The sequence below is a fragment of the Narcine bancroftii genome, chromosome 8 (genome assembly GCF_036971445.1).
Source record: "Narcine bancroftii isolate sNarBan1 chromosome 8, sNarBan1.hap1, whole genome shotgun sequence".
Taxonomy (NCBI): domain Eukaryota; kingdom Metazoa; phylum Chordata; class Chondrichthyes; order Torpediniformes; family Narcinidae; genus Narcine; species Narcine bancroftii.
Genome location: NC_091476.1, coordinates 107,649,967 through 107,677,329, shown reverse-complemented (window position 1 = coordinate 107,677,329; position 27,363 = coordinate 107,649,967). Strand labels below are relative to the sequence as shown.

Sequence of the window (27,363 nt, the reverse complement as noted above, 5' to 3'; positions counted from 1 at the left end):
CCGCCCTATGCTGAATCCGCCAATCCACTCAAAGGGCGGGGCTCACAGCAAAGGTTGGGACCGATTGGCCGGTGGGTATTGCGTGACGTCATTTCCCGCCTGCCCACACGTCTCCATTTTAAAGCGGGGTGACTGCGCTTGCTGCCGTCGTCTCCACTAGGTTTCACGTCGCCGCCGGCAACTTTCAGGTTTGTGTGTTTTTCTTCCCGTCCTTTTTCTCTTCCCCCCCCCCCCCCCCCCCCCCCCCAACCACATTACTCTATCCTCACTCGCCCCTCCCCACAGACGCTGCTGGATTGCCGCCGCCACGGTTACGGGGATCAGGATGAGCATTCGCATAGCTCCCCGAGGTCCTAAATAATCAGTGAATCAACTCGGAAATGATTTTCTGCCCATTTAGAAGGGCTAAATTCATCTCATTGTTTTCAAAGCACTGATTCCCTTTATCTTGTTATCGTTTGAATCTAGAATCTGCGTAACACTTTGCACCACCTGTCAAATTTAATCCAAGGCAAAATACACCTTGCTTTGTCAAAATATAGCGTATTGTTAGCACCTATTTTAAAGCCATCAGTCTGTGACTTTTTGAAGTAGCTGTTAAAGTCTGGAATCCTTGATGGACTGGTTTGCAAATATTGACACTACCTACGCAGTGAAACAATAAAGTCTGTAGACATTTTGTGATATGTAGTAAAAACCCAGAAATGCTGGAAGAACTGTCAGTTTTGCAACATCCATATGATGCCATGAATTTGTCATCTCTTAAACTGAAGACCTACATTAAACCCCTTCTTTCTTTCCCCCCCCCTCCCCATTTTGTCCCTTTTTTCCCCTGTTCCTACTGGGGCTTCACAATCCTTTCCTATACCCAATAAGAACAATAAGCATATTTTATAGAATAAAAACAAAAAAAAATCTTGTTCTCCATTTGTGTCCTTTGCAAGATACTGTTCTTGCTGTCTTTCCTTCTCTTGTTCCCTGAGTGATGTGACTCTCCATCAGTGGTTGAGATAAATTTTGACTGCAGTGGGTATTGACAAGATCACCTGGAATGGAATTGTCTGATTTGCCTGAATTGTTCTCAATGCCTCTTAAACTTAATGTGTATCCAGTATCTGGGGTTCACTATTAGCTGAGTGACTTGGCCCTAGTTATTCACAGGGGATCCTTGTACTTCCTGTACCTGGAATTAAACAGATCTGAGAGCCAATCTTAGCCCTTTCAGGTTTCTTCCTAGCTTACCTCGTTGTGACTGGGCTTAGTCATTGGCTTTGACATTGCCCTTCTATCATGTGCACTGTTAATGGATACATCTATTTCTACCATTTCTCATGGTCATGAGTGCTAATGGTAAGCATTGCACTCAATTTAACCCTGTCTGTATGTGGATTTTTCCCAATTTATCTTTCAGTCCACCATTATGGATGTTGTGTATTTGGACTTTCAAAAGGCCCTTTGACAAGGTGCTATGCATAAGGCATCTAAACAGGATGAGAGCCAATGGAATTACAGGAAGGATATTAGCATGGGTGGAGAATTGGCTGATGGCAGGAGGCAGAGAGTAGGAACAAAGGGATCGTATTCTGATTGGCTACCATTTTCCAGTGGTGTAAAGAGGTCGATGTTGATGCCACTTTTTTAATGTTGTATATAAATGATTTGGATTATGGAATAGATGGCTTTGTGGCTAAACTGGTAGATGATATCAAAATAGATGATAGGGTGGGTGGTGCTGAGGACACAGAAAGACTAAAGAGACTTAGATAGATTAGGAAATGGGCAAAGAGGTAGCAGATGAAATACAATGTTGGAAAGTGTGCAGTCATGCACTTTGGTAGAAGAAAAAGTGGGCAGATTATTATTTAGATGGGGAGAAAATTCAAAATTCAAGGGTGCAAAGGGACTGGGATTTCTCATGCAGGATACCCTAAAGGTTAACCTCCAGGTTAAGTTGGTGATGAAGAGGAATAGGATGTGAGAACAGGGATGTAATGTTGCGACTTGGTAAAGCACTGGTGAGACCTCACTTAGACTACTGTGTACAGTTTTGGGCACCTTATTTGAGAAAAGACATGCTGGCGTATGAGAGGGTTCAGAAGATTTGTACAATGATACAACGAATGAAAGGGTTAGCATACGAGGAAAGTTTATCCACTCGTGGACAGTAGTCAGAGTACAGAAGGTTTTTTATAATTTTTTATTTTTCATACTGTAAGCCATAATCAACCAAAATATATACAAACATTTTTCATGAAATCTACACAGTGGCATTTTCTCCCTTTTTCCCGCCTATCTTCCCTTCCCCCCCCTTCCCAACCCCCTCCAAAACCAATAAATATTCAACATATAGAATACAATAAAACCATTAAACAATCTCATCACACAATGAAAGATAAACGTGTGATCTACTTTTACACACTGGATCAAGTAGTTTTGTCGTCTTATCATTTTAGGGGGTGGAGGTCCGAGGCAAGCCCTCTCTGTTATGTTCCGTGTATGGTTTCCAAATTTGTTCAAATAATGTGACTTTATTTTTTAAATTATATGTTATTTTTTCCAATGGAATACATTTATTCATTTCCATGTACCATTGCTGTAATCTCATGCTTTCTTCCATTTTCCAAGTCGACATTATACACTGTTTTTGCTACTGCTAAGGTTATCATAATAAATCTTTTTTGCGCTTTATCCAATTTGAGGCCTAATTCCTTACTACTTGTATTACTTAGAAGAAAGATCTCTGGATTTTTTAATGTTATTTTTTATGATTTTATTTAATATCTGATTTGGATCTTCCCAAAACATTTTCACTTTCTCACATGCCCAAATTGCATGTACTGTCGTTCCCATTTCCTTCTTGCAGCGAAAACATCTATCTGATAATGTTGCATCCCATTTTTTTTTTTAACTTTTGGGGCATGATATATAACCTGTGTAACCAATTATACTGTATCCTGCGTAACCTTGTGTTTATTATATTCTTCATAGATCCAGAACATAACTTTTCCCATGTTTCATTTTTTTATCTTCATGTTCAAATCCTTTTCCCACTTTTGTTTGGGTTTATAGCTTATTTCATCCTTTTCCTTATCTTGCAGATTAATGTACATGTTGGTTATAAATCTTTTAATTATCATTGTGTCTGTAATCACATATTCAAAGGTGTTTCCTTCTGGTAATCTCAGTCTGTTTCCCAATTTATCCTTTAAATAAGCTTTCAGTTGATGACATGCAAACATTGTACCATGAGTTATTCCATATTTGTACTTCAACTGTTCAAATGTTAATAAATTATTTCCCAAAAAACAATTTTCTATTCTTTTAATTCCTTTTCTCTCCCATTCTCTAAAGGAAAGGTTATCTATTGTAAAAGGGATTAGTGGATTTTGCGTCAATAGTAATTTTGGTATTTGGTCATTTGTTTTTTTCATTTCTAAGTGAATCTTCTTCCATATATTGAGTAAAGGATACAGTACTGGTGAGCTTTTATATTGTACCAGCTTTTCATCCCATTTATCTAGTATATGTTCCGGTACCTTCTCCCCTATTTTATCGAGTTCTATCTTAGTGCAGTCTGGTTTTTCCCTTGTCTGGTAAAAATCTGATAAATATCTTAATTGTGCTGCTCTATAATAATTTTTAAAGTTTGGTAACTGCAAACCACCTTGGTTGTACCTCTCTGTTAAGTTACCTAACGCTATCCTCAGTTTCCTCCCTTTCCACAAGAATTTCCTTATTATTCTCTTTAGTTAATTAAAGAATTTCTGTGTTAAGGGAATTGGTAACGATTGTATCCTTGGGAAGACATTCATTTTAATGCAATTTACCCTCCCTATCAATGTTAGCGGTAATTCTTTCCAATGTTCTAAGTCTTACTGTAATTTCTTTATTAGTGGCTGATCATTTAATTTGTACAGGTGGCTTAAGTTATTATCTAACCTGATACCTAGGTATTGGATTGCTTGTGTTTGACATTTGAATGGTGATTCTTTTTTAAATTCAGTGTAATCTGCATTACTCATTGGCATCACTTCGCTTTTATTTGCATTGATCTTGTACCCCAATATTTCTCCATACTCTTTTGATTTCTTATGTAATTCTTTTATTGATATTTCTGGTTCTGTTAAGTATACTATGATGTCATCTGCAGATAAACTGATTTTGTACTCCTCCTTTATCTTTATTCCTTTTATTTTATTTCCATTCTTATCAATTCTGCCAAAGGTTCGATTGCTAAAGCGAACAGTGAGGGGGATAATGGACATCCCTGCCTAGTTGACCTACTTAATTTAAATTGGTTCGATACATATCCATTTATCTTTGCCAATGGTCCATTATATGCTTTAATCCAATTTATATATTTTTCTGGTAGATTGAACCTCTGTAATACTTTGAATAAAGAATTCCATTCTACTCTGTCAAAGGCTTTTTCTGCATCTAAAGCAACAGCCACTTTTGTCTACTTATTTCCTTGAACTGCATGAATTAGATTAATAAATTTACAGACATTATCTGCTGTTCGTCTTTTAATAAATCCATTTTGATCTTGTTTACTATTTTTGGTACACAATTGGCCAATCTGTTTGCTAATAATTTTGCTATTATCTTGTAATCTGAATTAAGTAGAGATATTGGTCTATATGATACTCATGTTAGTGGATCCTTCCCTGTCTTTGGTATTACTGTAATTGTTGCTGTCTTACATGAATCTGGCAAGTTTTGTGTTTCTTCAATCTGGTTCATTACTTGCAGGAGAGGAGGAATTAATAACTCTTTAAATGTTTTATAGAATTCTATTGGGAATCCATCCTTTCCAGATGTTTTATTGTTCGGCAGCTTTTTTAATATATCCTGTACTTCCTCTATTTCAAATGGTTTTATCAGTTTGTTTTGTTGCTCTTCTTGCAATTTTGGTAGTTCAATTTTAGCTTAAAAACTCTTCTATTTTATCATCTTTCCCCTTGTTCTCAGTTTGGTATAATTGTTCATAAAATTCCTTAAAGTTCTCATTAATCTCTATTGGGTTATATGTAATTTGTTTGTCCTTTTTCCTTGATGCCAATACCGTTCTTTTAGCTTGTTCTTTTTTAAGTTACCAGGCTAATATTTTGTGTTTTTACTCTAGTTTGTAATACTTTTGCTTTATTTTCATTATGTTCTTCTCCACCTTGTAAGTTTGTAATGTTTTGTATTTTATTTTTTTGCCAATTCTCTGCTTTTTGTTATATCATCCCTTTTTATTAGTTCCTTTTCTGTACTTGCTATCTCCCTTTCTAACTGCTCTGTTTCTCGATTGTAGTAGTTTTTCATCTTAGTTTCATAACTTATTATCTGCCCTCTAATGAAGGCTTTCATTGCGTCCCATAAAATAAATTTGTCTTTCACTGATTCTGTATTTATTTCAAAATATGTTTTGATTTGGCATTCAATAAACTCTCTAAATACCTGCCTTTTAAGTAGCATGGAGTTTAACCGCCATCTATATGTTCTTGGTGGGATGTCCTCCAGTTCTATTGCTAATAACAGGGGTGAATGATCAGATAGTAATTTTATATTCAGTTTTTCTAACTCTTCCTTGAATATGGGCCAACAACAAAAACATATCAATCCTTGAGTATGTTTTATGCCTACTTGAATAATATGAGTATTCCTTCTCTCTTGGGTGCTGCCTCCTCCATATATCCATAAGTTTCATTTCCTGCATTGATTTAACCATAAATCTGGCCGCTTTTATTCTTTTTGCTAGTCTTTTGTCCAGTTTTATCCAACATTGGATCCAAATTGAGGTTAAAATCCCCTTCTATCAATATATTTCCTTGTGTATCTACAATCTTCAAAAAAATATCTTGCATAAACTTTTGATCCTCTTCATTAGGTGCATATATATTGAGCAAGTTCCAAAATTCTGAATATATCTGACACTTTATCATTACATACCTCCCTGCTGGATCTATTATTTCTTCCTCTATTTTGATTGGTACATTTTTATTAATTAATATAGCTACACCTCTAGCTTTTGAATTATATGATGCTGCTGCTACATGCCCTACCCAGTTTCTCTTTAATTTGTTATATTCCACTTCAGTTAGATGTGTTTCCTGCACAAATGCTATATCTATTTTTAATTTTTTTCAGTAAATTTAATAGCCTCTTCCTTTTAATTTGGTTATGTATTCCATTAATGTTTATAGTCATATAGTTCAACATGGCCATCTCATATCCTGTTTACACCTCATTTCTGCTTCCTCACCACCACCATCCCCCTTTTCCCCATTTTCATCTCTCAGTTTTCCCTTTTTAAACTCAATGTATGACAACACATTTAAAACACAAAATACTCTTAACAACTCCCACATCCAATATTCCCTTAACCCCAAATATCCCTCCCCACTCTGAGTTGCCCCTTATCCCTTGTCGGGCAACCACAACTCCCCTTTCCATTTGGATTGCGAACCTGCTCACAAGCGTCAACTGATTTCGCATTGATGGTTGTTCTCTTCCCCCCCCCGCCAACCCTCCCCCATAAAACACTTTTTTTACACATATAACAAAGTTATCCCTTTTTTCTCCCTTATTTCCTTTCTTCCCTTCTCTTTCCCTACTTTAGTTCTTTACTTATACATTGTTTTTACATCTTTATATATATTTTATCACCATTCTTCATTCTTGTTACATCTCTCCTTCTGCCCTATAAGCGTTCGGCAAATTCTTGTGCTTCCTTCGGATCCGAGAACAGTCTGTTTTGCTCCCCAGGGATAAATATTTTAAGCACAGTTGGATGTCGTTACATAAATTTATAACCTTTTTTTCCATAAGATCGATTTTGCTGTATTAAACTCCTTCCTCTTTAAGAGTTCAAAACTTGTGTCTGGATAAAAAAATATTTTTTGACCCTTGTATTCCAATGGTTTTTTGTCTTCTCTAATGTTTTTCCTTGCCTGCTCCAGTATATTTTCTCGTCATATATCTAAAAAATTTTACTAAAATGGATCTTGGTTTTTGATGTGTTTGTGGTTTTGGAGCTAGTGTTCTGTGTGCCCTTTCTATTTCCATTCCTTCCTGCAGTTCTGTCGTTCTCAGGACCGTTGGGATCCATTCTTTTATAAATTCCTTCATATCTGTGCCTTCTTCATTTTCCTTTAGGCTCACTATTTTTGTTGTTTCGCCTACTATAATTTTCCAACATGTCAATTTTCTGAGCTAACGACTCTTGTGACTCTTTCATTTTTTATCACTTTCTTCCAATATTCTTCTTAAGTAATTTACAGCCGTTTCTCGTTCTTCCACATTTTCTATTTTTTTCCCTATTTCTGTCATGACTAGCTTTAATCTTTGCACTTTATCTTCTGTTCTTTAATTTTTCTTTTAATTGCACTAAATTCTAATGACAACCATTCTTTTAATGCTCTCATTTGTTCTTGGGGGAAAAAAAGCTTTATCTATATTCTGTCCCTCTGTTTTATCTTCTATTTCTCTGAAGATCTTGGTCCTCTTCTTCCTCTTCTTCTGTGTCTGTACCTGTATTTGTGTCTTTTTCTCTTCTTTGTATCTGTCTCTTCTGATTTTCCTGATGAGTTGCTTGTCTCACTTTGTCGGGCCTCTTCTTGCTTGGCCTCTTGCTGTTGGTCGTCTTCTTCTGAGCTGCCCATCTGAGCCTCCTGCTGCTGCTCTTCTTTCCTTTCACTCCCTCTCCTGCTGCTTTCCTCTTCTTCCAGCTGAGAGCCCTGGTGTTGGGCATCCCTCAGCTGGTCACACTGGTTGCCCGCTCCTTAGCTGAGCCCCCCTCCCGTCGGTGTTCTCCTTCTCCTTAGTTTGCGCACTTTTGTTTGTCTGAGAGCCATTTTTGTAGTCCAGCAGTCGAGGGGTTGCGACTCCACAGGGCCGACACCAACCTCTGAGATCGGGCGCTCTTCTCCACCATGGCTCCCTGTTTCTTCGTGCAGGTAAGGCCTTCTCCTTTCTTTTCGGCATCTTTTTTTCCCCGTTGTTTTTACTTGTTCCTTCTTGGGTGCCATTTTCTTTCTTTTCTCTACAACTTTATCTTTTATTTCTTATATTTTGTATTTATTGAACTTTGTCTTTTCTTCACTTGTTTTCTTTTCTGGAGAGGGCTGGTATTACCCTACTGGCCACTACTCCATCACGTGACTCCTGGAGTACAGAAGGTTGAGGAAGATCTCATTGAGGCATTTTGAATGCTGATTGACTTGATAGAGTAGATGTGACAAGGATGTTCCCCATGGAAAGGGAGTTTAGGACAAGAGGGCATAACTTCATGATAAAAGGGCGTCAATTTAAAACAGATGCAGAAAATTTCTTTAGTCAGAGGGTCGTCAGTTTGTAGTTCTTGTGGCCACAGGTGGCTGTGGAAGCGAGGTTGTTAGGTGTATTTAAGGCAGAGATTGACATTAGGGCATCAAGAGTTACAGGGAGGAAGCTGGAGAGATGGTGTGAGTGAGTGGATGATCAGCTCATGATGAGAATGGGGAGCAGACTCGATAGGCCAATGGGTCTATGTCTCCTATATTTTGTGATCTTGTGATTACATCTTTCTACCATACTGGCTGATTGTGGATAATAAATGCAAGATAAGCTTTGTAATTCCCACAACTTTACACAATGCGCCTGTATGCTCAATTGCAAAATGAGACCCATTATCACGACTCAAAGTCTTGACATATTTCAAACCTGGGCAAAATTTCTTTTGCAAGTGCTTTAGCTACTGTTTTGGTGTCCACACGCAAGGTGGGAAATGCTTCCTTGATAACCTGCCATTTATTATAAAGCAGTAGCATTTTTCTTCTACGCAGTCGACATATCTACATAGTACATTAGCAGGTGAGTAAATACATGGTATGGAGCTAGGTGTAGTATCCTTTGTTTGTGTTAAAGTTTCTGTGCCTTTCAAATCTTGGAAGAAATTTCAGGACCACAACCTTGTTAAAAGTACCTTTTATTCATTATGCAAAACTTGAGAACTCACTCAATAGAGTGTATTGCTCATAAGCAGCAAGTCCTGCACTAAGTGAGCCTGCCGACTGGTCCGAATCTTCTGCTCATGTGGAAGTGAGGGTCTGCCTCGTATAGAGTCATGTAGATTGATCAATTTTATGTTTACTTTCTGAGAGAATGCGGGGAAGATTGTAAATACCTTGAGAGAAGTGTAAGGCTACCTGTTGTCTGTTATCAGCCTGCCAAATGTTTAGGGGAAACGTCACACAGGTTATTTCTTGGGTGAATTGAAAAAGAATGAAACTTGTGCATGACTAATTTAGACCAAGTTCCAAATGTTAATTTCTTAAAGTAGTAAGAAGTTCACAGTAACAGGGACTGTGATATCTTTTGGGTTCCACTAAGAGTTGTAAATAGTTGAACAAAACAAATGGTTACAGAATGCTGGTGCCAGAATTAGAGAAAAAGGATATATGGACAGGAATCATCCTGACCTCTGGCTGAGATCCAGGCCAGAGAACTGGATACAAGCAGAAGAGTCTGGCCATTGGGCAGACTCACTTACTGCAGGATTAGCTTCTATCAGCTCCAATTGTGACTTTCATTTTTGCAATGTAAAAGTGAATTCTAATCCAAACAATATATTTCCATCAATAATAAAATCACTCCCAAAATAAATTATGAAACCTACACATTAAAAATATGTAATCAAATTCCATTTATTATTTTTATAGTAACTTTTTGACTCCACAACAAAAAAAGACAAAACTGAATTTGCCATGGCTGTAAACAATGTACTAATTTTGCATTAGTTAGCTCCACAGAATCTCTTCTAGTAATCATGTACATCTATTTCAGCTATTTCTCATAGCCATGAGTGCTAATGGTATGCATTCTACCTAATTTAACCCTGTATATCTGCAGATTTATGGCATCATTCCATCTTGGTACTGAATCAGGTGTCTGTGGATGATACATGCCAGAGATCTTCTGTCCAATTCCCATAACTTCATGCGTTCATTTGCCAAATAGGACCCATCTCGCTACTTGGTCTAACACTCTTCACACATTGGAAAAATTCTTTTGCAAGTGCTTTTACTGCTGTTTTGGCATCTGCATGCGAGGTGGGAAATAATTCCATCCACCTTGAGAACCTGTCAATTATTATGAAGCAGAGGCATTTTCCTTCTGCGTGGTCGATCATATCTAAATAGTCCATCACTAAGTGAGTAATTGGACCCACCTGTGATGCTAGAGAGCTTGGTGTGGTTTCTTGGTTTCCTTTCAGATTTGGCATCTGAAGATTGTATTTTTCAATTTTAGCATAAACCAATGGTTTCAAATTTTATTCACAATCTCCTGCCTTGCAGAGTATCTCACTCCATGAGCTGCTCTGCAAATTTCCTGTATTAACAAGCTTAGCGCCATATATTTTCTTGTCAGGAAGTACCCTTTGCTTTCCCAATCTTGTTTTTCATTGTGCTTTAATCAAATCCCAGGGAGGAGTCACGTGATGGAGTAGTGGCCGGACGGTGAACTCCAGCCCTCTCCAGAAAAGTCGGGAAAAACAAGAGAAAATACAAAGGCACAGAAATACAAGTTAAAGAAAAGTGAGTATAAAGGTGGAAAGAAGATGGAGACAAAAGGAGAAAAATCAAAATCAACGGAAAGAAGAGAGGAAGAGAAGACAACGGAGGAAAAAGGTGAAGGCCTTACCTGTCCGAAGAGGCCCGCTGTGGAGAGAAGACCCCACTACCTCAGGTCGGTAGAAAGAGAACTACAACAATGGCTCACAGAGCCGAGTAAAAGTGCGCAACCGCGCATGCGCGACTCCTCGCGCATGCGCGATGCGCATGAAAAAAAACACACCGACGGGAGGGGGGACCAGCTGGGGAGTCGATCTCCACAGCCGGCAACGACAGCTGCAGAACACCTGCAGCAAGAAGAGACCACAGAAGACAATGGAAACAAGAAAGAAGAGGAGGAAAGGGCAGCAAAGAAACAACAGATGGTCAACCTAGAGGAAGAAGAAGAGGAAGAGTACAGGGAAATAGAAGAAGAAAAGAAAGGCAAGGTAAAGGAGGTACTTGCTCTTGTTAGAGGATACATGGAGTCATTTAAAGAATGGCAAACACAGGAATTCAATGATTTAAGAAGAAGAATAAACAACACAGAAAAGAAAATAAATAAAATGGATATGACCTTAACAGAAATGGGGAAAAAAATGGACAAGATGGAAGAACGGGCAATAGCAGCAGAAATGGAGGTAGAAGACTTAAAAAAGAAATTGGAGGAATCTAATAAAAAAACTAAAGAGACACAAGAATTACTAGCCCAAAAAATAGATATAATGGAAAATTATAACAGAAGAAATAACATAAAGATAGTGGGCCTTAAGGAAGATGTAGAAGGCAAGAATATGAGGGAGTTTATAAAAGAATGGATCCCTAAGGCCCTAGGATGTCCAGAACTACAGCAAGAAATGGAAATAGAAAGGGCACATAGAGCATTGGCCCCTAAACCACAACCACAACAAAAACCAAGATCTATTGTAGTAAAATTCCTAAGATATACTACAAGAGAAAAGGTACTGGAGAAGACAATGGAAAAAGTAAGAGAGGGCAACAAACCACTGGAGTATAAAGGGCAAAAAATCTTCATTTATCCAGATATAAGCTTTGAACTCCTAAAGAAGAGAAAAGAGTTCAATGCAGCAAAAGCGATTTTATGGAAGAAAGGATATAAATTTACACTGAAGCATCCTGCGGTATTGAAAATATTTATTCCAGGACAACAAAACAGACTATTCTCGGATCCAGAAGAAGCACGAAAATTTGCAGAACAATTACAAAAATAGACTGAGGGATGAAGACGGGTAATGAGAGCAAAAATTATCACGATTGATATGTATGTGGGTAAAGAGGTATAAGAGTGAATAGAGACAATGGGCATATGTGAAAGTATCTGTAATTAGAGGAAAACATAGAGAGTATAGACAAAAATTAATAAGGGAAGGTAATGGAATAGAGAGAATAAGGAGGGAACTAAAAGAGTGACCTTTGTGACATATAAAAAACGAAATCTTTTCTGGGGGGGGCTGGGTGGGGGAAAAGAGCGGTCACTGCAAAATCAGTTGACGCTTGCGAGTGGATTCGCAAATCCAAATGGAGAGGGGAGATGTGGTTGTCCGACAAGGGATAAAGGGCAACTCAGGAGGGGAAGGGGAGATTGGGGATAAAGAAGATAGAAATAGGAGAATAAGGAAAATGTTGGATGTTGTAGGAATGTTGTCTGGTAAAAAGTTGAAAATAAGAAAACAGAAATGGAAAAAGAGGAAAGGTAATGATGGAAAAACGGAAAGAGAAGATAAACAAAATATAAAATGGCTACGCTGAACTATATGACTCTAAATATTAATGGAATACATAACCAAATTAAAAGGAAGAAACTACTAAATTTACTGAAAAAGGAAAAAATAGATATAGCATTTGTCCAAGAAACACACTTAACTGAATTGGAGCACAAGAAATTAAAGAGAGATTGGGTAGGACATGTAACAGCAGCATCGTATAATTCAAAAGCAAGAGGAGTGGCTATATTAATTAGCAAAAATGTGCCATTTAAAATAGAAGAGGAAATAATAGATCCAGCAGGGAGATATGTTATGATAAAATGTCAGATATATTCAGAGCTTTGGAATCTACTTAATATATATTCACCTAACGAAGAAGATCAAAAGTTTATGCAAGATATCTTTTTGAAGGTAGCTAATACGCAAGGGAACATACTAATAGGAGGGGATTTCAATCTGAATTTAGATCCAAATATGGATAAAACGGGGAAAAAAATTAACAGGAAGAACAAAGTAACCAAATTTATAATTAAATCAATGCAAGAAATGAAACTTGTGGACATATGGAGGAAACAAAACCCAAAAGAAAAGGAATACTCATACTACTCGACTAGACATAAAACATACTCAAGGATAGACCTATTCCTGTTATCAGCCCACATACAAGGGAGAGTTAAGAAAACGGAATATAAAGCTAGACTATTATCGGACCACTCACCCCTGTTATTGGCAATAGAGCTAGAAGACATCCCTCCAAGAATGTATAGATGGAGATTAAACCCCATGCTACTTAAAAGACAGGATTTTAGAGAATTTATCGAAAAACAATTAAAAATGTACTTTGAAGTAAATACGGAATCAGTGGAAGATAAGTTTATACTATGGGACGCAATGAAAGCATTCATTAGAGGGCAAATAATAAGTTATGCAACCAAGATGAAGAAGGACTATAATCAGGAAACAGAGCAGTTGGAAAGGGAAATAATAAACATAGAAAAAAAATTAGCAATAAAGGAAGATACAACCAAAAGAAGAGAATTGGCGGATAAAAAAATAAAATATGAAACACTACAAACATATAAGGTGGAGAAGAATATAATGAAGACAAAACAGAAATATTATGAACTAGGGGAAAAAACACACAAAATCCTAGCATGGCAGCTTAAGACAGAGCAAACTAAGAAAATGGTATTGGCAACAAGGAAAAAAGACAAACAAATTACATATAATCCAAAAGAAATTAAGGAAAACTTCAGAGAATTCTATGAACAATTATACCGAACCGAAAACGAAGGGAAAGAAGGGAAAATAGATGAATTTTTGACTAAAATTGAACTACCAAAACTACAAATAGAGGAACAAAATAAATTAACAGAACCACTTGGAACAGTAGAAATACAAGAGATAATAAAAAATTTACCAAATAATAAGACACCAGGAGAGGATGGACTCCCAATAGAATTCTACAAAACATTTAAAGACCTAATAATACCGCCCCTCCTGGATGTAATCAACCAGATTGATGAGACACAAAACTTACCAGATTCATGTAAAACAGCAATAATTACAGTGATACTAAAACAAGGGAAAGATCCACTCTCACCAGCGTCATATAGACCAATATCTCTGCTAAACACAGATTATAAGATAATAGCTAAACTATTAGCGAACAGATTAGCAGAACAGGTACCGAAAATGGTAAATTTAGACCAAACTGGATTTATCAAAAAAAGACGCACAACAGACAATATTTGTAAATTTATTAACTTAATTCATGCAGTAGAAGGAAATAAAGCACCGGCAGTAGCAGTTGCTTTAGACGCAGAGAAGGCCTTCGACAGAGTAGAATGGAATTACTTGTTCAAAGTATTGCAAAAATTCAGTTTACCGGAGAAGTTTATTAATTGGATTAAAGCATTATATAAGGGACCGTTAGCGAAAGTGACAGTAAATGGACATGTATCAAAGCAATTTAACTTAAGCAGGTCAACGCGGCAGGGATGCCCACTATCACCATTATTGTTTGCGCTAGCTATAGAACCACTAGCAGAATCGATAAGAAGAGATAATAATATAAAAGGAATAAAAATAAAAGACAGGGAATATAAAATCAGTCTGTTTGCGGATGATGTGATAGTGTACTTAACAGAACCAGAACTATCAATAAAAGAACTATATAAGAAATTGAAGGAATATGGAGAAGTGTCGGGATACAAGATAAACGTAAATAAAAGTGAAGCAATGCCTATGAATAACGCGGATTTCTCAAAATTTAAGGAGGAATCCCCATTCAGATGGCAAACGCAGGCAATAAGATACCTAGGTGTGCAAATAAACAAAAATCTAGGCCAATTATATAAACTCAATTACAATCCACTAATGAAAAAATTACAGGACGATTTAGAGCATTGGAAAGAGCTACCACTAACACTGATAGGAAGGATAAACTGTATTAAAATGAACATTTTTCCAAGGATACTATACTTATTTCAGGCATTGCCAATACAACTGACAGAAAAATTCTTCAAAGAGTTAAAGAAAATAATAAGGAGATTTTTATGGAGAGGGGGGAAACCGAGGATAGCACTAGACAAATTAACAGAATGGTATAAACAAGGAGGCTTACAATTGCCAAACTTCAAAAATTATTATAGAGCCGCACAATTAAGGTACCTATCAGATTTTTATCAAACAAGGGAAAAACCAGACTGGACGAGACTAGAATTAGATAAAATAGGGGAAAAGATACCTGAACACATATTATATAAATGGGACGAAAAATTGGTACAACAAAGAACTTCTCCAGTATTACACCATCTCCTCAATATATGGAAGAAGATTCATGTAGAAAGAAATAAAATAAATTACCAAATACCAAAACTAATATTGACGCAAAATAAGCTACTCCCTTTTACAATAGACAACCTTGCCTTTAGAAAATGGGAAAAAAAAGGGATTAAAAGAATAGAAAATTGTTTTTCAGGAAGTAGATTCTTATCCTTTGAACAAATGAGAGATAAGTACAATATAACGGGAGATACAGCGCTGGCATATTACCAACTGAGATCCTACTTGAAAGATAAATTAGGAAGCAACTTGAGTTTACCAGAGGGAAGTAACCTTGAATATGTGATTACAGATACAATGTTAATCAAAAGATTTATAAAAAATATGTATATTAAACTGCAAGAAAAGGAAAATGAGGAAACAAATGGTAAAACTAAACAAAAATGGGAACAAGATTTAAATATAAAGATAAAAAAGGAAACATGGGAGAAGTTATGCTCTGGAACGATGAGAAATACAATAAATACGAGGCTGCGTATGATACAATATAATTGGTTACACAGACTATACATTACACCGCAAAAGTTAAATAAATGGGACCCAACAGTATCTGATAGATGTTTTCGATGTAAAAAAGAAAGGGGAACAACAATTCATGCAATCTGGACATGTGAGAGAGTAGAAAAATTTTGGGATGATCTCAATCAGATATTAAATAAAATAACAGAAAACAATATACCAAAGAATCCAGAGATCTTTCTCCTAAGTAACATAAAAAATAAAGAATTTGGAATTGACTTGGAGGATGCACAAAAAAGATTTGTTAAGATAGCCCTAGCTGTAGCAAAAAAATGTATTATGTCAACCTGGAAATTGGAAGATAATTTGAAAATACAACAATGGTATATAGAAATGAATAAATGTATTCCATTAGAAAAAATAACATATAGTTTAAGAAATAATATTGAAATATTCGAACAAGTATGGGAGCCTTACATTAAATACAATAGCGAAAACCTACCGGGAACAAACATTACCTAAGTTGATGGAAGGAGAAGAAAAGAAAAGAATGGACTCAGTAGAATTTCTGGTGTATTTTTGTTGAATGACAACATTGTCTAATTGAATTAATGCAACCTAGATTGTATAACTAAAATGGATGAGAGGGGGGGGGATGGGGGGGTGGCTTGGGAGGAGGGAGGGGGGAGGGAGAAAAAGTCACTGTAAATGTGTGGAAAAGAAAAAGTGTATATCATGGCTATTGTGATTTATGGTGTGAAAAATAAAAAATTTAAAAAAAAAAAAAAATCAAATCCCATAGAGGCGCCTCTTTTACTTCTATCAATGCTGCTTGATTGGCCTGAGGCCAGAACTCTTGACAGTGTTCAAAATTCTCAGTTGCAGTTACAGCCTTGTCAGCATGGTTTTTGCCAGTGGACACTGGATCAGTCCCTCGTGTGTGCTGCACATTTTACCTTTGCCAATTTGAATTGTCATTTCCTGGCCTCAAGCTGTTATTTTTATTTCGTGCTCATTTCTAACTGGGTTACCTTCTGCAGTGAAGTACTGTCTCCTAGCCCAAACCTTATCCCAGGTGTACCTGGAATCAGTGTAATCAGTGTAGCTATTGGCTACTTGCCCATCACACAGTTTGCATGCATCTGCCAGTGCTGAGAGTTCAGCTTGTTGTACTGTTGCCAGTTGAATGATTTTTCTTCAACAATCAAGTAACCCCAGGTGTCTGTTCAATTGACCTTTCTCACTCATGACCTGAGAAAGTTATCTTGGGGAGCAAGACCACTCGGGGACAAGTTAACGTGGAAATTTCAGAATGGATTCCCCCCCCCTCCCCGGTTACTGCAAGAGAAGTTGATGGCAAATAATGAGCCAGCACCCATCTCCCCTGTCTGTAAGACTCATGCCCGTAGTAGTGGTCACCATGTATAGTTGCTGCTGCCACCATTGTGGTTTTGGTACCCACCCGAGTAGCCATCACACCCTTTTACATCGTATCTGTCATTGTCGTCTTGCTCTCCCAGCAACTGCCACCACTCCTTTGAATGCCATGACTGCTGCTGCCCTCCCATTTTCATGGAGTTCTCCCACTTGAATCTGCCAGCCATCATTGTTCTTGTTCATAGCCCACGGCGTGTCTTCTAGGCTGTTGAAAAGTGATGACATTGAAACTGCACCATGTGGCTGTTCCATTTTCCTTAAAGGAACAGTCCTCCATAATCTGACAATAATTGACTAACATTGCTTCTTCATTGCAAATACAAGTATACCTTGTATAACATGGCTTTGAGCAGCACAGGTTTTGATATAAAGCAGTTTATTATTTTAATATAGTAATAACCAAAAATTGTTAAATTAATAATTGCTTTACCAAAAGTGGCACAATAATTTATCATCAACAATGCTGCTTGGCTGCATTAATTTAACTTCACCACTTGGGCTTAGGTCAGGTTGCGGTATGCAAGTGAGCTGCGCTTTGAGACTTGGTTTGGGTCGTACTGCACAAGTGAGTTGTGCTCTGGGGGTTTGTCATGGTGTGCAAGTGAGCTGCACTCTGGGGACTTTGTTTGGGTTAAAGTGCGCAAGTGTGCTGTGTTCCAGGGGAATGGTTCATGTCAAAGTGTGCAAGAAAGCTGCACTTTGGGAGCTTGCAGTCCAGGGGCTTGGTTCAGGTTGCGCTGCACAAGAGAACTGCACAGGCTTGGTTCGGATCACAGTGCACAAGTGAGCTGCGCTCTGGGTCTTTGGTTCAGGTTGCATGTTCTGGGGCAGAATTCCAAGTACCATGCAGAAGCTAGTACCTCACAACATTTAGAATGTTGCACTCAACCTCATGCTAACCGTCTGTCTGGGGGAAGGTAATGTCATACAAGGGGAGCAATGAACATTTTCTCAAGCTATTAAAGCTACAACAAAAGAAAATCTCATAACTTTAACAGTTTTGGAAAGGTTATAACATCAAGAATTGATATTTATTTTAATCACATGTTTGCTTAAGAATTATTGGTAAAAGAGTAAATAATTATAGATTTGGAATGTATTACATTAAAGTACATTGTAATAATACTTTGAACTGCAATTTTCCATAACACTGAACTTTGTTTGAATGTATTAACCAAGGCACGCCTGTAACTTAAAAGTATGAATGAAAATTTTAATCGTTTTTCTGAGTTCTCTTCAAAATTGAGGTTATAACTGTTAAAAAGGTTCTTGTTTGTTGCTTCCACAATGGATATGCATTCTGAACGAAATGCTCCTGCTCTGATCAGGGCAGGGATCTTTGTCCTTGTTTTCCCCAATTCATTGCCTGACCTGGAACATGTGCCTAGTGTTCAGAGTATTGTTCTATCCAACGGCTGCAATTGGCCAGCAGGTTTCTTATTGCACCAGCCCAAACTTGCAATCGATTCCGTGAGGCCCCTTAAACTCTAAAGTCACCATTTCCCATCTACTCTTGTACTTTTCTCCATTTTTTTCCGATTGACTTTTATATCCCTTCACTTGTTCTTTTATTCTTCACATATTCCACATCACATATTATTCCACTTTTCATGCTTAAAACTCCTTAAATTTTGTCTCTCTTCTGTTAATTCCTCAACTCGACTTTTTAAATTCTCATTTCTGTATTTGCCCACAGGTGTCTGTGATTCGCAAGAGACCACATCCAGAGCTGCCAGACCACATGGAGCCTCCTTCACCTTTTCTTCTCACCTTTTTCTTAAGTGGACAGCTATCTATTAGAGGAACCTTGCAGTCAGACAGCCTCCTTCAGTAGTTTCCTCTCCTGAGGAATGAAGGACTCAAGACTTTAACCAATTCCTTTTATTCCAAATACTCTATTAAACTCCCATCTAAATCATTTTAATCACAACTAGGTGAGACTTGAACTCACCTCCCTTTAACAAGGTCACAGGCTTCAAATCCCAAAGAGTGAAAACAAAGTGGGCTCCTAACCTTTTGGGAGTTGGCAGACCCACTCACTGCAAGACCAGCTGCAAGTTAGCAGCACACCCTGTGTAAACAAGTTTTGCAAAATTAAAGTGTTACTGTTGATATGTTTATGGTCCTGAAATTTGTTCAAGGTTTGGAAGCCACAAAAACTTTATCATTTGGTGCTGCAAGCAGGGTCTCAAGATGGGAGTCGTGGAGCAGGAACGGGCACAGGCTGAATAAGTGGCTAACACTGGACTAAGGAGACAGAGACTGATGGGCCCATGAGGTAAGATTGCCTTGATCTGGCATCCTTGGTGCATTGTAGCACCTCATCCCCATTTAACCCGGACTACCTTGAGACCCTCAAAGGCCCTGGTAGAATAAGGTTGGATTGAGTCTTGCCAGGTGCTACAGATTGAAGGAGGAAGGAGAGGTTCAAGCCCTGTTGTGTTATACAAGTCTCAGCAAGTTGTGATTCAAACAATTTAGATGGGAGTTAATAATGGAAAAATAGGGAAAATTCTGAATAAATCAGGGAAAGGTACACCAGTGGATCAGAAGTGTAATGAATTTCCAGAATTTCAAAAAGAATTAAGACATTATGCATATGGATGACCACCTGATTTTGGGAAAGAGATTTGCTCAGTGATGGGGGGGGGGGAAATATGGGATATAAAAGCCTGTGATCAAGCAACCCGGGCAGTATGGAGGAAAGGGAATGGCCTCAAGTGGAAACATCTCATTACATAACAGGAAAATAAGGCACCACAGAGGAAGGATCATTTATTGTCATCTGATTGTACAAGTACAACCCGACAAAACACTGTTCTCCAGTCCTCAGTGCAAAACATGCAGACACAGAACAGAAAAATAATATATATCGACGACAAGTATTGTATCTATAAAAAAAATTAAATAAACTGTTTTGTACAGATGAGTCTCAGATGATTCAGCATTCTCACTGCCCTTGGGAAGAAGCTATTCCTCAGCGTGGTGGTACTGGCTCTGATACTTCTATAGGTCTCGTGTAGCTCTTCACCAACGGAAACAGCTGAAAGATGCTGTGTGCAGGCTGGAAGGGGTCCTCAAAGATTGTGCACCCTCCTCAGACAACAATCTCAGTAGATCACATCAATTTTGGGGAAGGGAGATTCCAGTGATCCTCCCTGCCACTATTATGGTCTTGTGGATTGACCTCCGATCCATTTCTCTGCAGCAACAAAACCACACTGTGATGCAGTTGGCCAGGATATGCTCTCAATCGACCTCCTATAGAAGGTTGACATAATGATGGCTGATAGCCATGCCCACTTCAGTCTTCTCAGGAAGTACAGTTGCCGTTGCGCCTTCCTGAAAGTGAGAAAATATTGAGTGTCCACGCAGGTCACTGGTTAAGTGAACTCCAAGAACTTGATGCCCTGCACTCTACTACAGAGTTGTTGATGTGTAGTGGAGGGTGGTCTGAAGAGGGTGCCCAAAATCATTGAGGATCATCTTTCAGCTGCTCCTGTCAGGGAAGAGATGCAGGAGGATCAGAGCCAGCACCACCAGGCTGAGGAACAGCTTCTCCCCACGGGCAGTGAGAATGCTGAATGACCAAAGGAACTGCTCACACTAACCATCTGGGACTCCCATTCATGAAACAATATTGTATAAATGAAATACTTGCCTTGCATATGTATTGTCTATATGCATGTTAAGTATTGCATGTTTTGCACAGAGGATCAGAGAATGCTGTTTCGTCTGATTGTACATGTAAAATCAGATGACAATACACTTGGCTTGAAATAATTCCTGCGCCATCCCACAGATCGTCACTTGTTTACTGATTTGTTGTTCAGAAAGCTAGATCCCATATAACAGTTCATAATAAGTTCTCTGATCTCTGTTGCCTCCTCTTCCTTTTCATTACAAAAAAATTACTGTTTCTCTGTGCTAAATTTAATCTTCTGTGTGTCTACCGGTCCATGGTGATCCTCCTCACAGTTCCGAACACTTCCACGGTTTGTTGTGTTGCTGGCCTTGCCTCCAGGGTTTGTTGTCCTGGAATCTTAACTGCAGAGAATGACCTGCTCCTTCTCACTCCACTATCTTCTTTTCACAGAGTTGAGAAATCAGTGCGTATCCAGACAGGAATCTTCAGACAACACTCCGACTGAATTCCTCAGGACCAGAGTATCAGCCAGCTTTTTCAGAGGATAACGAGTGTGGAGGTCATTGCATGGAGAAGCTGGACTTTAGCCAATTGGCTGACTTGGAGGGTCAGGTGACCAGTGATACAGTAGCTAAATCACTCCAAAGTGAAGTGTGCAATGAGAGGGCACTTTCTTTGAACCTGCTGGAAACCCATCACTACACTCACACTGGGGAGAAACCGTTTCCCTGTTCTGAGTGTGGGGAGGGATTCACCAGCTCTGATGCACTGCTGCAACACCAGTGTGTCCGCACTAGGGGGAGCCCATTTCCCTGTTCTGCCTGTAGTAAGAGCTTTCAAACCTCCAAGGACCTGGAGGACCACAGGTGTGTTCACCCTGGGGAGAGTCTTTTCACCTGTCACATGTGTGGGAAGGGGTTCAACCAGTCCTCTAACTTGCTGAGGCACCAGAGAATTCACACCGGGGTGAAACCATTCACTTGCTCTGTGTGTGGGAAGGGGTTTTCTCAGTCCTCTGCCCTGCTGAGGCACCAGACAGTTCACATGGGGGAGAAACCATTCTCTTGCAGCAGGTGTGGAAAAGGATTCACCGATTTGTTTTCTCTGCAGGGCCATCAGAGAATTCACACTGGGGAGAGACCATTCACCTGTTCCTTGTGTGGGGTGGGATTCACCCAGTCCTCATATCTTCTGAGGCACCAGAGAATTCACACTGGGGAGAAACCGTTCACCTGCTCCCTGTGTGGGAAAGGGTTCACTCGGTCCTCTGGTCTACGGGCACACCAACGGGTTCACACCGGGGAGAAACCGTTCATCTGCTCCCTGTGTGGGAAAGGGTTTTCTCACCCCTCTGGCCTGCAGGCACACCAGCGGGTTCACACTGGGGAAAAACCATTCACCTGCTCCACATGTGGGATCAGATTCACTCAGTCCTCTGACCTGCGGGTGCACCAGCGAGTTCACACCGGTGAGAAACCATTCACATGCTCTCTGTGCGGGAAAGGATTCACTCAGTCCTCCGCACTGCGGGCACACCAGCGTGTTCACACTGGGGAGAAACCTTTCTCCTGCTCCATGTGTGAAAAGGCGTTCTCTCAGCTCTCTGGCCTGCAGGCACACCAGCGGGTTCACACTGGGGAGAGACCATTCACCTGCTCGCTGTGTGGGATTGGATTCACAAGATCCTCCAACCTGCTGAGGCACCAGAGTGTTCACACTGGGAAGAAATCATTCATCTGTCCCATGTGTGGGAAAGGATTCTCTCAGCCCTCTGGCCTGCAGGCACACCAGCGGGTTCACACTGGGGAGAGACCATTCACTTGCTCACTATGCGGGAAGGGGTTCTCTCGTCCCTCCGGCCTTCTGGTACACCAGCGGGTTCACACAGGAGAGAGACCATTTACCTGCTCCTTGTGTGGGAAGGGGTTCTCTCAGGCTTCCAGCCTGCGTTCGCATCAGCAGGTTCACACCGAGGAGAGACCGTTCTCTTGCAGCAAGTGCGGAAAGGGATTCGCTCAGTCCTCCTCTCTACAGGCCCACTGGAAAATTCACACTGGGGAGAGATTGTTCACTTGCTCCGTGTGTGGGAAGGAGTTCACCCAGCTTTCTGGTCTGTGGGGACACCAGCGAGTTCACACGGGGGGAGAGAATGTTCAAGATGGCTAGTCAATACTTTTCCCTTCTGCTAAAAGTGTCCTGTGCTAAAGGGCATGTGTTTAAGGTGAGGATTGAAGGAGGAAGGTTAAGGAAGGGCAAATATTTTACCCAGTGAGCCCCTGGATCAGACTACCTGATGTAGTTGGTTTTTGACTGACTCATGAATACGGAAGGAGATGGATCATGTGCGGGCAGCGGTTTAGTTTAACTTTGGCATCCTGTTCAGTACAGACATGTAGGCCGAAGGGTCGATGTTTCAGAGGCCACAAGTTTAAGGATTATTGTATTGAAGCCTGTGCTCCTCCCTGTCTTCGTCTCCCCACTCTATTATTTGGGCTTCGGCCCTCCTTCCCTGCTATTTTGAGTGGGGTTCCTGCTGTCTATTGCCTTCCATGGATGCTGCCTGACCTGCTGAGTTGCTCAGTGTCACTGCTGAGGTGACTGTAGTGATGACCTCTGACCTGGTGACTGTGTGGCTGGACTTTTGTGATGAGATCATAAACCAGCCAGGAGATGTTAGTGTCATGAAATGACATAACTGGACAGGGCGAGTAGATTTCAATTGAACTATAATCCCGGCCAAGTTAACCAATTGCCTTCTGGCGGTGTGAAAGCACAACTTGTTCTCACTTTGTCGTCGCTGGAGATGACCCCCCCCCCCACCACCATAAAATCCTGAGTTGCAGAATTACCTGAATGGGGCGGTGTGAAAGGCTCTTGGGGTCAGCTTGACAGAAAGGGGCTAGTTGTCTGGTTGGAGGCATCCGAGATGGACTATAAGGTGTTAACACTCCAGTTTGCAGCCTGGATATTTAATTCCCAATCCTCAACCTCGTTTGTTAATCGTACTTCCAATACTCTGGGCATTCAGATAAAGTGCCCTCACACTCAGTGACTTTTTCAATCAATTAGCAATGTGGCCTTTTTTGTCTAATGCATTAATTTTTTTTTCATGTCATTCACTTTGACTTTCAGATTTCTTTTGCTTCTGTTTATATTTCCTTCTGTCATCCTGCAGATAATGCCATTCCCCTGCCATAGTAGTTTAACTCTCCCCATCAATACTGGCAAACAATCCCCCTGGGACATCTATCCCAGTCCTGCCCCAGTGTAGATTATCCGGGTGGGCTGGTGGACTAGGCGGATACATGGGAGATAAATGCAGAGAGTTACAGTCTGAGGAACCCTGCCGAGGGGTTGATGGAATATATCCGCGCTCACTTTCTAGTTCAGCATGTTACAGAAGCCACAAGGGAACTATTTTGCTGTGAAGAATGTGGAGAGGCAGATTTCAACTGGAGAGCAGAATTCATAAACATGGTGCAGAGACAAAAGCTGAGAGGGAGTTCTGTAGGTCCTGGGTTCCGTAGGCTGGGTGTTGCTATCTTGATTCCTGTATGCATGCGCGAGTCTTCAGTTAATATGTATGCAGTTGGCATATTGGAGTTCAGTTAGTGGATGCGCAAGAGTTAAGGGTGCAAATTCAATATCATTAGGATGCTTAACTTGCGCATGTGTGCCAACCGAACACCAATGCATGAACTCACTGTGCATGTAGCCAGGAATCAAGATGGCTGTACCCAATCTGAGGATAATGGGACGCTGACTAACAAGGTAAGTACACCATTCTGACGTACGTCCGTTCCAAGATACAACCAATCCTTTAGTCCAAATTACGGTTGTAAGTCAGAAAGTATCTGTACAATAATTCAGAAAGGAATTCTGATAAGAGTTTAGGCAGATGGATTCTTTTCAAGAAACCTTAGAAGAACATGATAAACATATTCAAAATAATGAGGCAATTGCCACTGTTTTGGATGGAAGAGCTATGTAAAAAGTTCTCAAAGTCTAATGAGGAATTGAAGCAGAAAATCATTAACCTAGAAAACAAGTAGAAAAAAAAAATTGGGGCTTGGCAAGAGTACTGAGGGTGGACAACCTATTAAATTTTTTGCAAGTTTTCTGACAGAATTGTTTGGGCCTGGAGTTTTGCCGACTCTCCTTGCGATAAGATCGTGCACACAGATCGCTGGTTTCTAAAACAGCTCCCGGTCAGAGACCTCGATCAGTTATAGTGTGCTTTCATGAATTTCAAACTAAGGAGCTTTTAATATATGAATTTTGGCTACGAAGGTAAAAAGATTCGTATTGTTGAGGATTACTCACCAGAGGTTATGAGTGAATGTGTTTGAATACAAGATCATGTGGAATTCTACAATCAAGGGGGGGGGGGGGGGTTAAGCCTTCTGATTTTTCTAGCACACCTTTGGATCACACTGAAGGACAAATGTAAGAAGTGGTTTTGTTGAAGAAGCCCAGAAATATTTGGAAGGAGATCTCCCATCTATTCTCTCTCCATCTGAGCAACTTTCTCTAATTCTCTTTAGATGAATCTTTGAGTGTTTTCTTAATAGAATAAGGTCTTAATGAGTTAATGCCTTGTGTTTATACATTTTAGTTTGTTTTTTGACATTTTATATTTAAAAAAAAAAAAAAAAAATTTCTGGATGGCCCAAGAGAAGTTTATTGCCTCACTTTTTGAGGAAGCCCCCCTCCACTCCTCCCTGGGCTCAAATTGAACTGCATGCTGTAGGTGAAAAGATAGCAGGAGAGTTTATATAGAAAATGGATAACCCCATACTAAGGCATGTACTTCAGACACAGCATAGAATAAATCAATGAATTGGATTGAAGGTGGGGTTATGTCCCCATAATGCCCTTGACTTAGAACAACTTAATACCCATGACTCTGGACAATAAGATCATGGACACCTGGTGCCCGAAAGGAATCAGGTTATCGAGGATTGTTACAAGCAAGGGCAGCTCATGTAATTTGAGGAATAAATATGATTTGTCTAACAGAACATTCTTCTATCTGCAACTAAGATTTTTTTTTTGAGGGACAAATGAGACCATCCATAACCCTCTCCATGCATAGTGATATGGAGATTCTAATTTAAAGGGGGAAATGTCCGTAAATTTTTTTTATCTACAATGTATTTGATCTTCCAAAAGAAGATAGGCTTACACAGGTTGAGGCAGAGGTGGGAGTTGGATTTGGGCACAACAGTCCATGTGCGGTGCTGGCCAGACCTGTGTCTGGACAGTATGACAGCAATCATTAATGCCAGATGCAATAGAATTTCCTGCATCAACTGTACCTCACCTCTCAACTACATAAATCTAAACCAAAATTTTCAGAAATTTGCTTTGGGTGTGGTGTGAAAATTGTCCCCTGGGTTAAATGGATAAAGGTTCCATTCTGAAAAAAAATTAAAGGTGGATTTTCCACAGGATCTGGAATTGAACCTTCTGGGAACATTATAGATGTGTTTTAAACTGTCCAAGTACCAACTTCATTCTGAAGGTTGCAGTAGCCAGGAAATGTAAAGTGGTTACGTGGAAGTCTGACTCCCAACTAAATATTACACAATAGACTATGGAAATGCAGAGTTGCATTCCACTGGAGAAAACCACATACAATTTAAGGAGGAAATGTGTGGCAACCTTATCTGAAGAATATTGGTTTACAGATATGACTATCTCTTCTCCTTTCCCCCCCCCCACCCCCCCAAGGGTACTGAAATAATCCTTCCCAGTAGAGAAAGGACTAGGATCAAGGAAATGGGATGTGGCACAGACTACATGCTCTGTTGGTCATTTTTTTCTGTTTATTCCTTACTTTTGGTTTCTTGGTTTCAGTTTTTTTCCCCCAGTTTCTGTTGGGGTCGTTGACTCCAATGGTATTTTCGTATTTCTATAATTTATTACTTTATTTTCATTTCGGTGTGGTTGTGTTTGAATTTGAATCTGAAAATCAAAAATAAAATATTCAAAAAAAAAGTTTGATTGTGATTTAACTTTAAATTAATGCTTGAATATCTGTGTATTCTTTAAAGATTTTTTTATTAATAATGGTTAAAAATGCTTGGGAACAGGATTTAAATTGACTCTATCAGATGTGGATTGGGACCATTCTTAATTTGGTTAAAAGCACTTCATTATCTGCTCAACAGTGCCTATTATAGTTCAAATTGGTACATAGAGCACATTTGTCTAAGGCTAATGTCTCACTTTTATTCCAATATGACTTCCTGGTGTGACAAGTGTCAGAGCGGAGAAGCTTCATTAATTCATATGTTCTGGACTTATCCAGAACAAAAAACTGGAGAGAAGTTTTCCACACTCCATCAAAAATGTTCAATATAGATTTAACATTGAACCCTTTGGTGGCCCCCTTCAGTACAATGGGAGGGAATGATTTTTCTTTCTCTGGTTCAGTCGCGCCATTTCTTTTGGCTCTTTTGACGAGGCATGCAATTTTACTTAAATAGAAGGATGCTGCCCGCTCTCTCATGATCAGTGGTTGCGTAACACTATGTCCTGTTTGAATTTGGAAAAGATTTGTTATTCAATTCAGATATAGGATTCCAGAAGTTATAGGGGTCGTTTATGACTCACTATCTTACTTTATAATTTTACTCCAATGTAATTAAATTGTCTGACTTGTATC

General features: G+C 39.4%; 2 protein-coding genes across 2 annotated transcripts in view; one reads left to right on the top strand and one right to left on the bottom strand.

Annotated features, from left to right (window-relative positions):
- Positions 1–27,363, bottom strand: part of LOC138741140 (zinc finger protein 850-like) — a 72,615-nt gene that overhangs the window by 20,056 nt on the left and 25,196 nt on the right. The window lies entirely within an intron of this gene.
- On the top strand, positions 103–27,280 carry LOC138741138 (zinc finger protein 229-like). Its single transcript, XM_069894749.1, has 3 exons — positions 103–188; positions 19,232–19,325; positions 21,144–27,280. The coding sequence occupies exon 3, from the start codon at positions 21,261–21,263 to the stop codon at positions 22,857–22,859; it is 1,599 nt and encodes a 532-aa protein (XP_069750850.1). The 5' UTR covers positions 103–188; positions 19,232–19,325; positions 21,144–21,260; the 3' UTR covers positions 22,860–27,280.

Coding starts and splice junctions, on each gene's coding strand:
- LOC138741138 (XM_069894749.1), top strand. CDS start 21,261: ATGGAGAAGCTGGACTTTAGCCAATTGGCTGACTTGGAGGGTCAGGTG.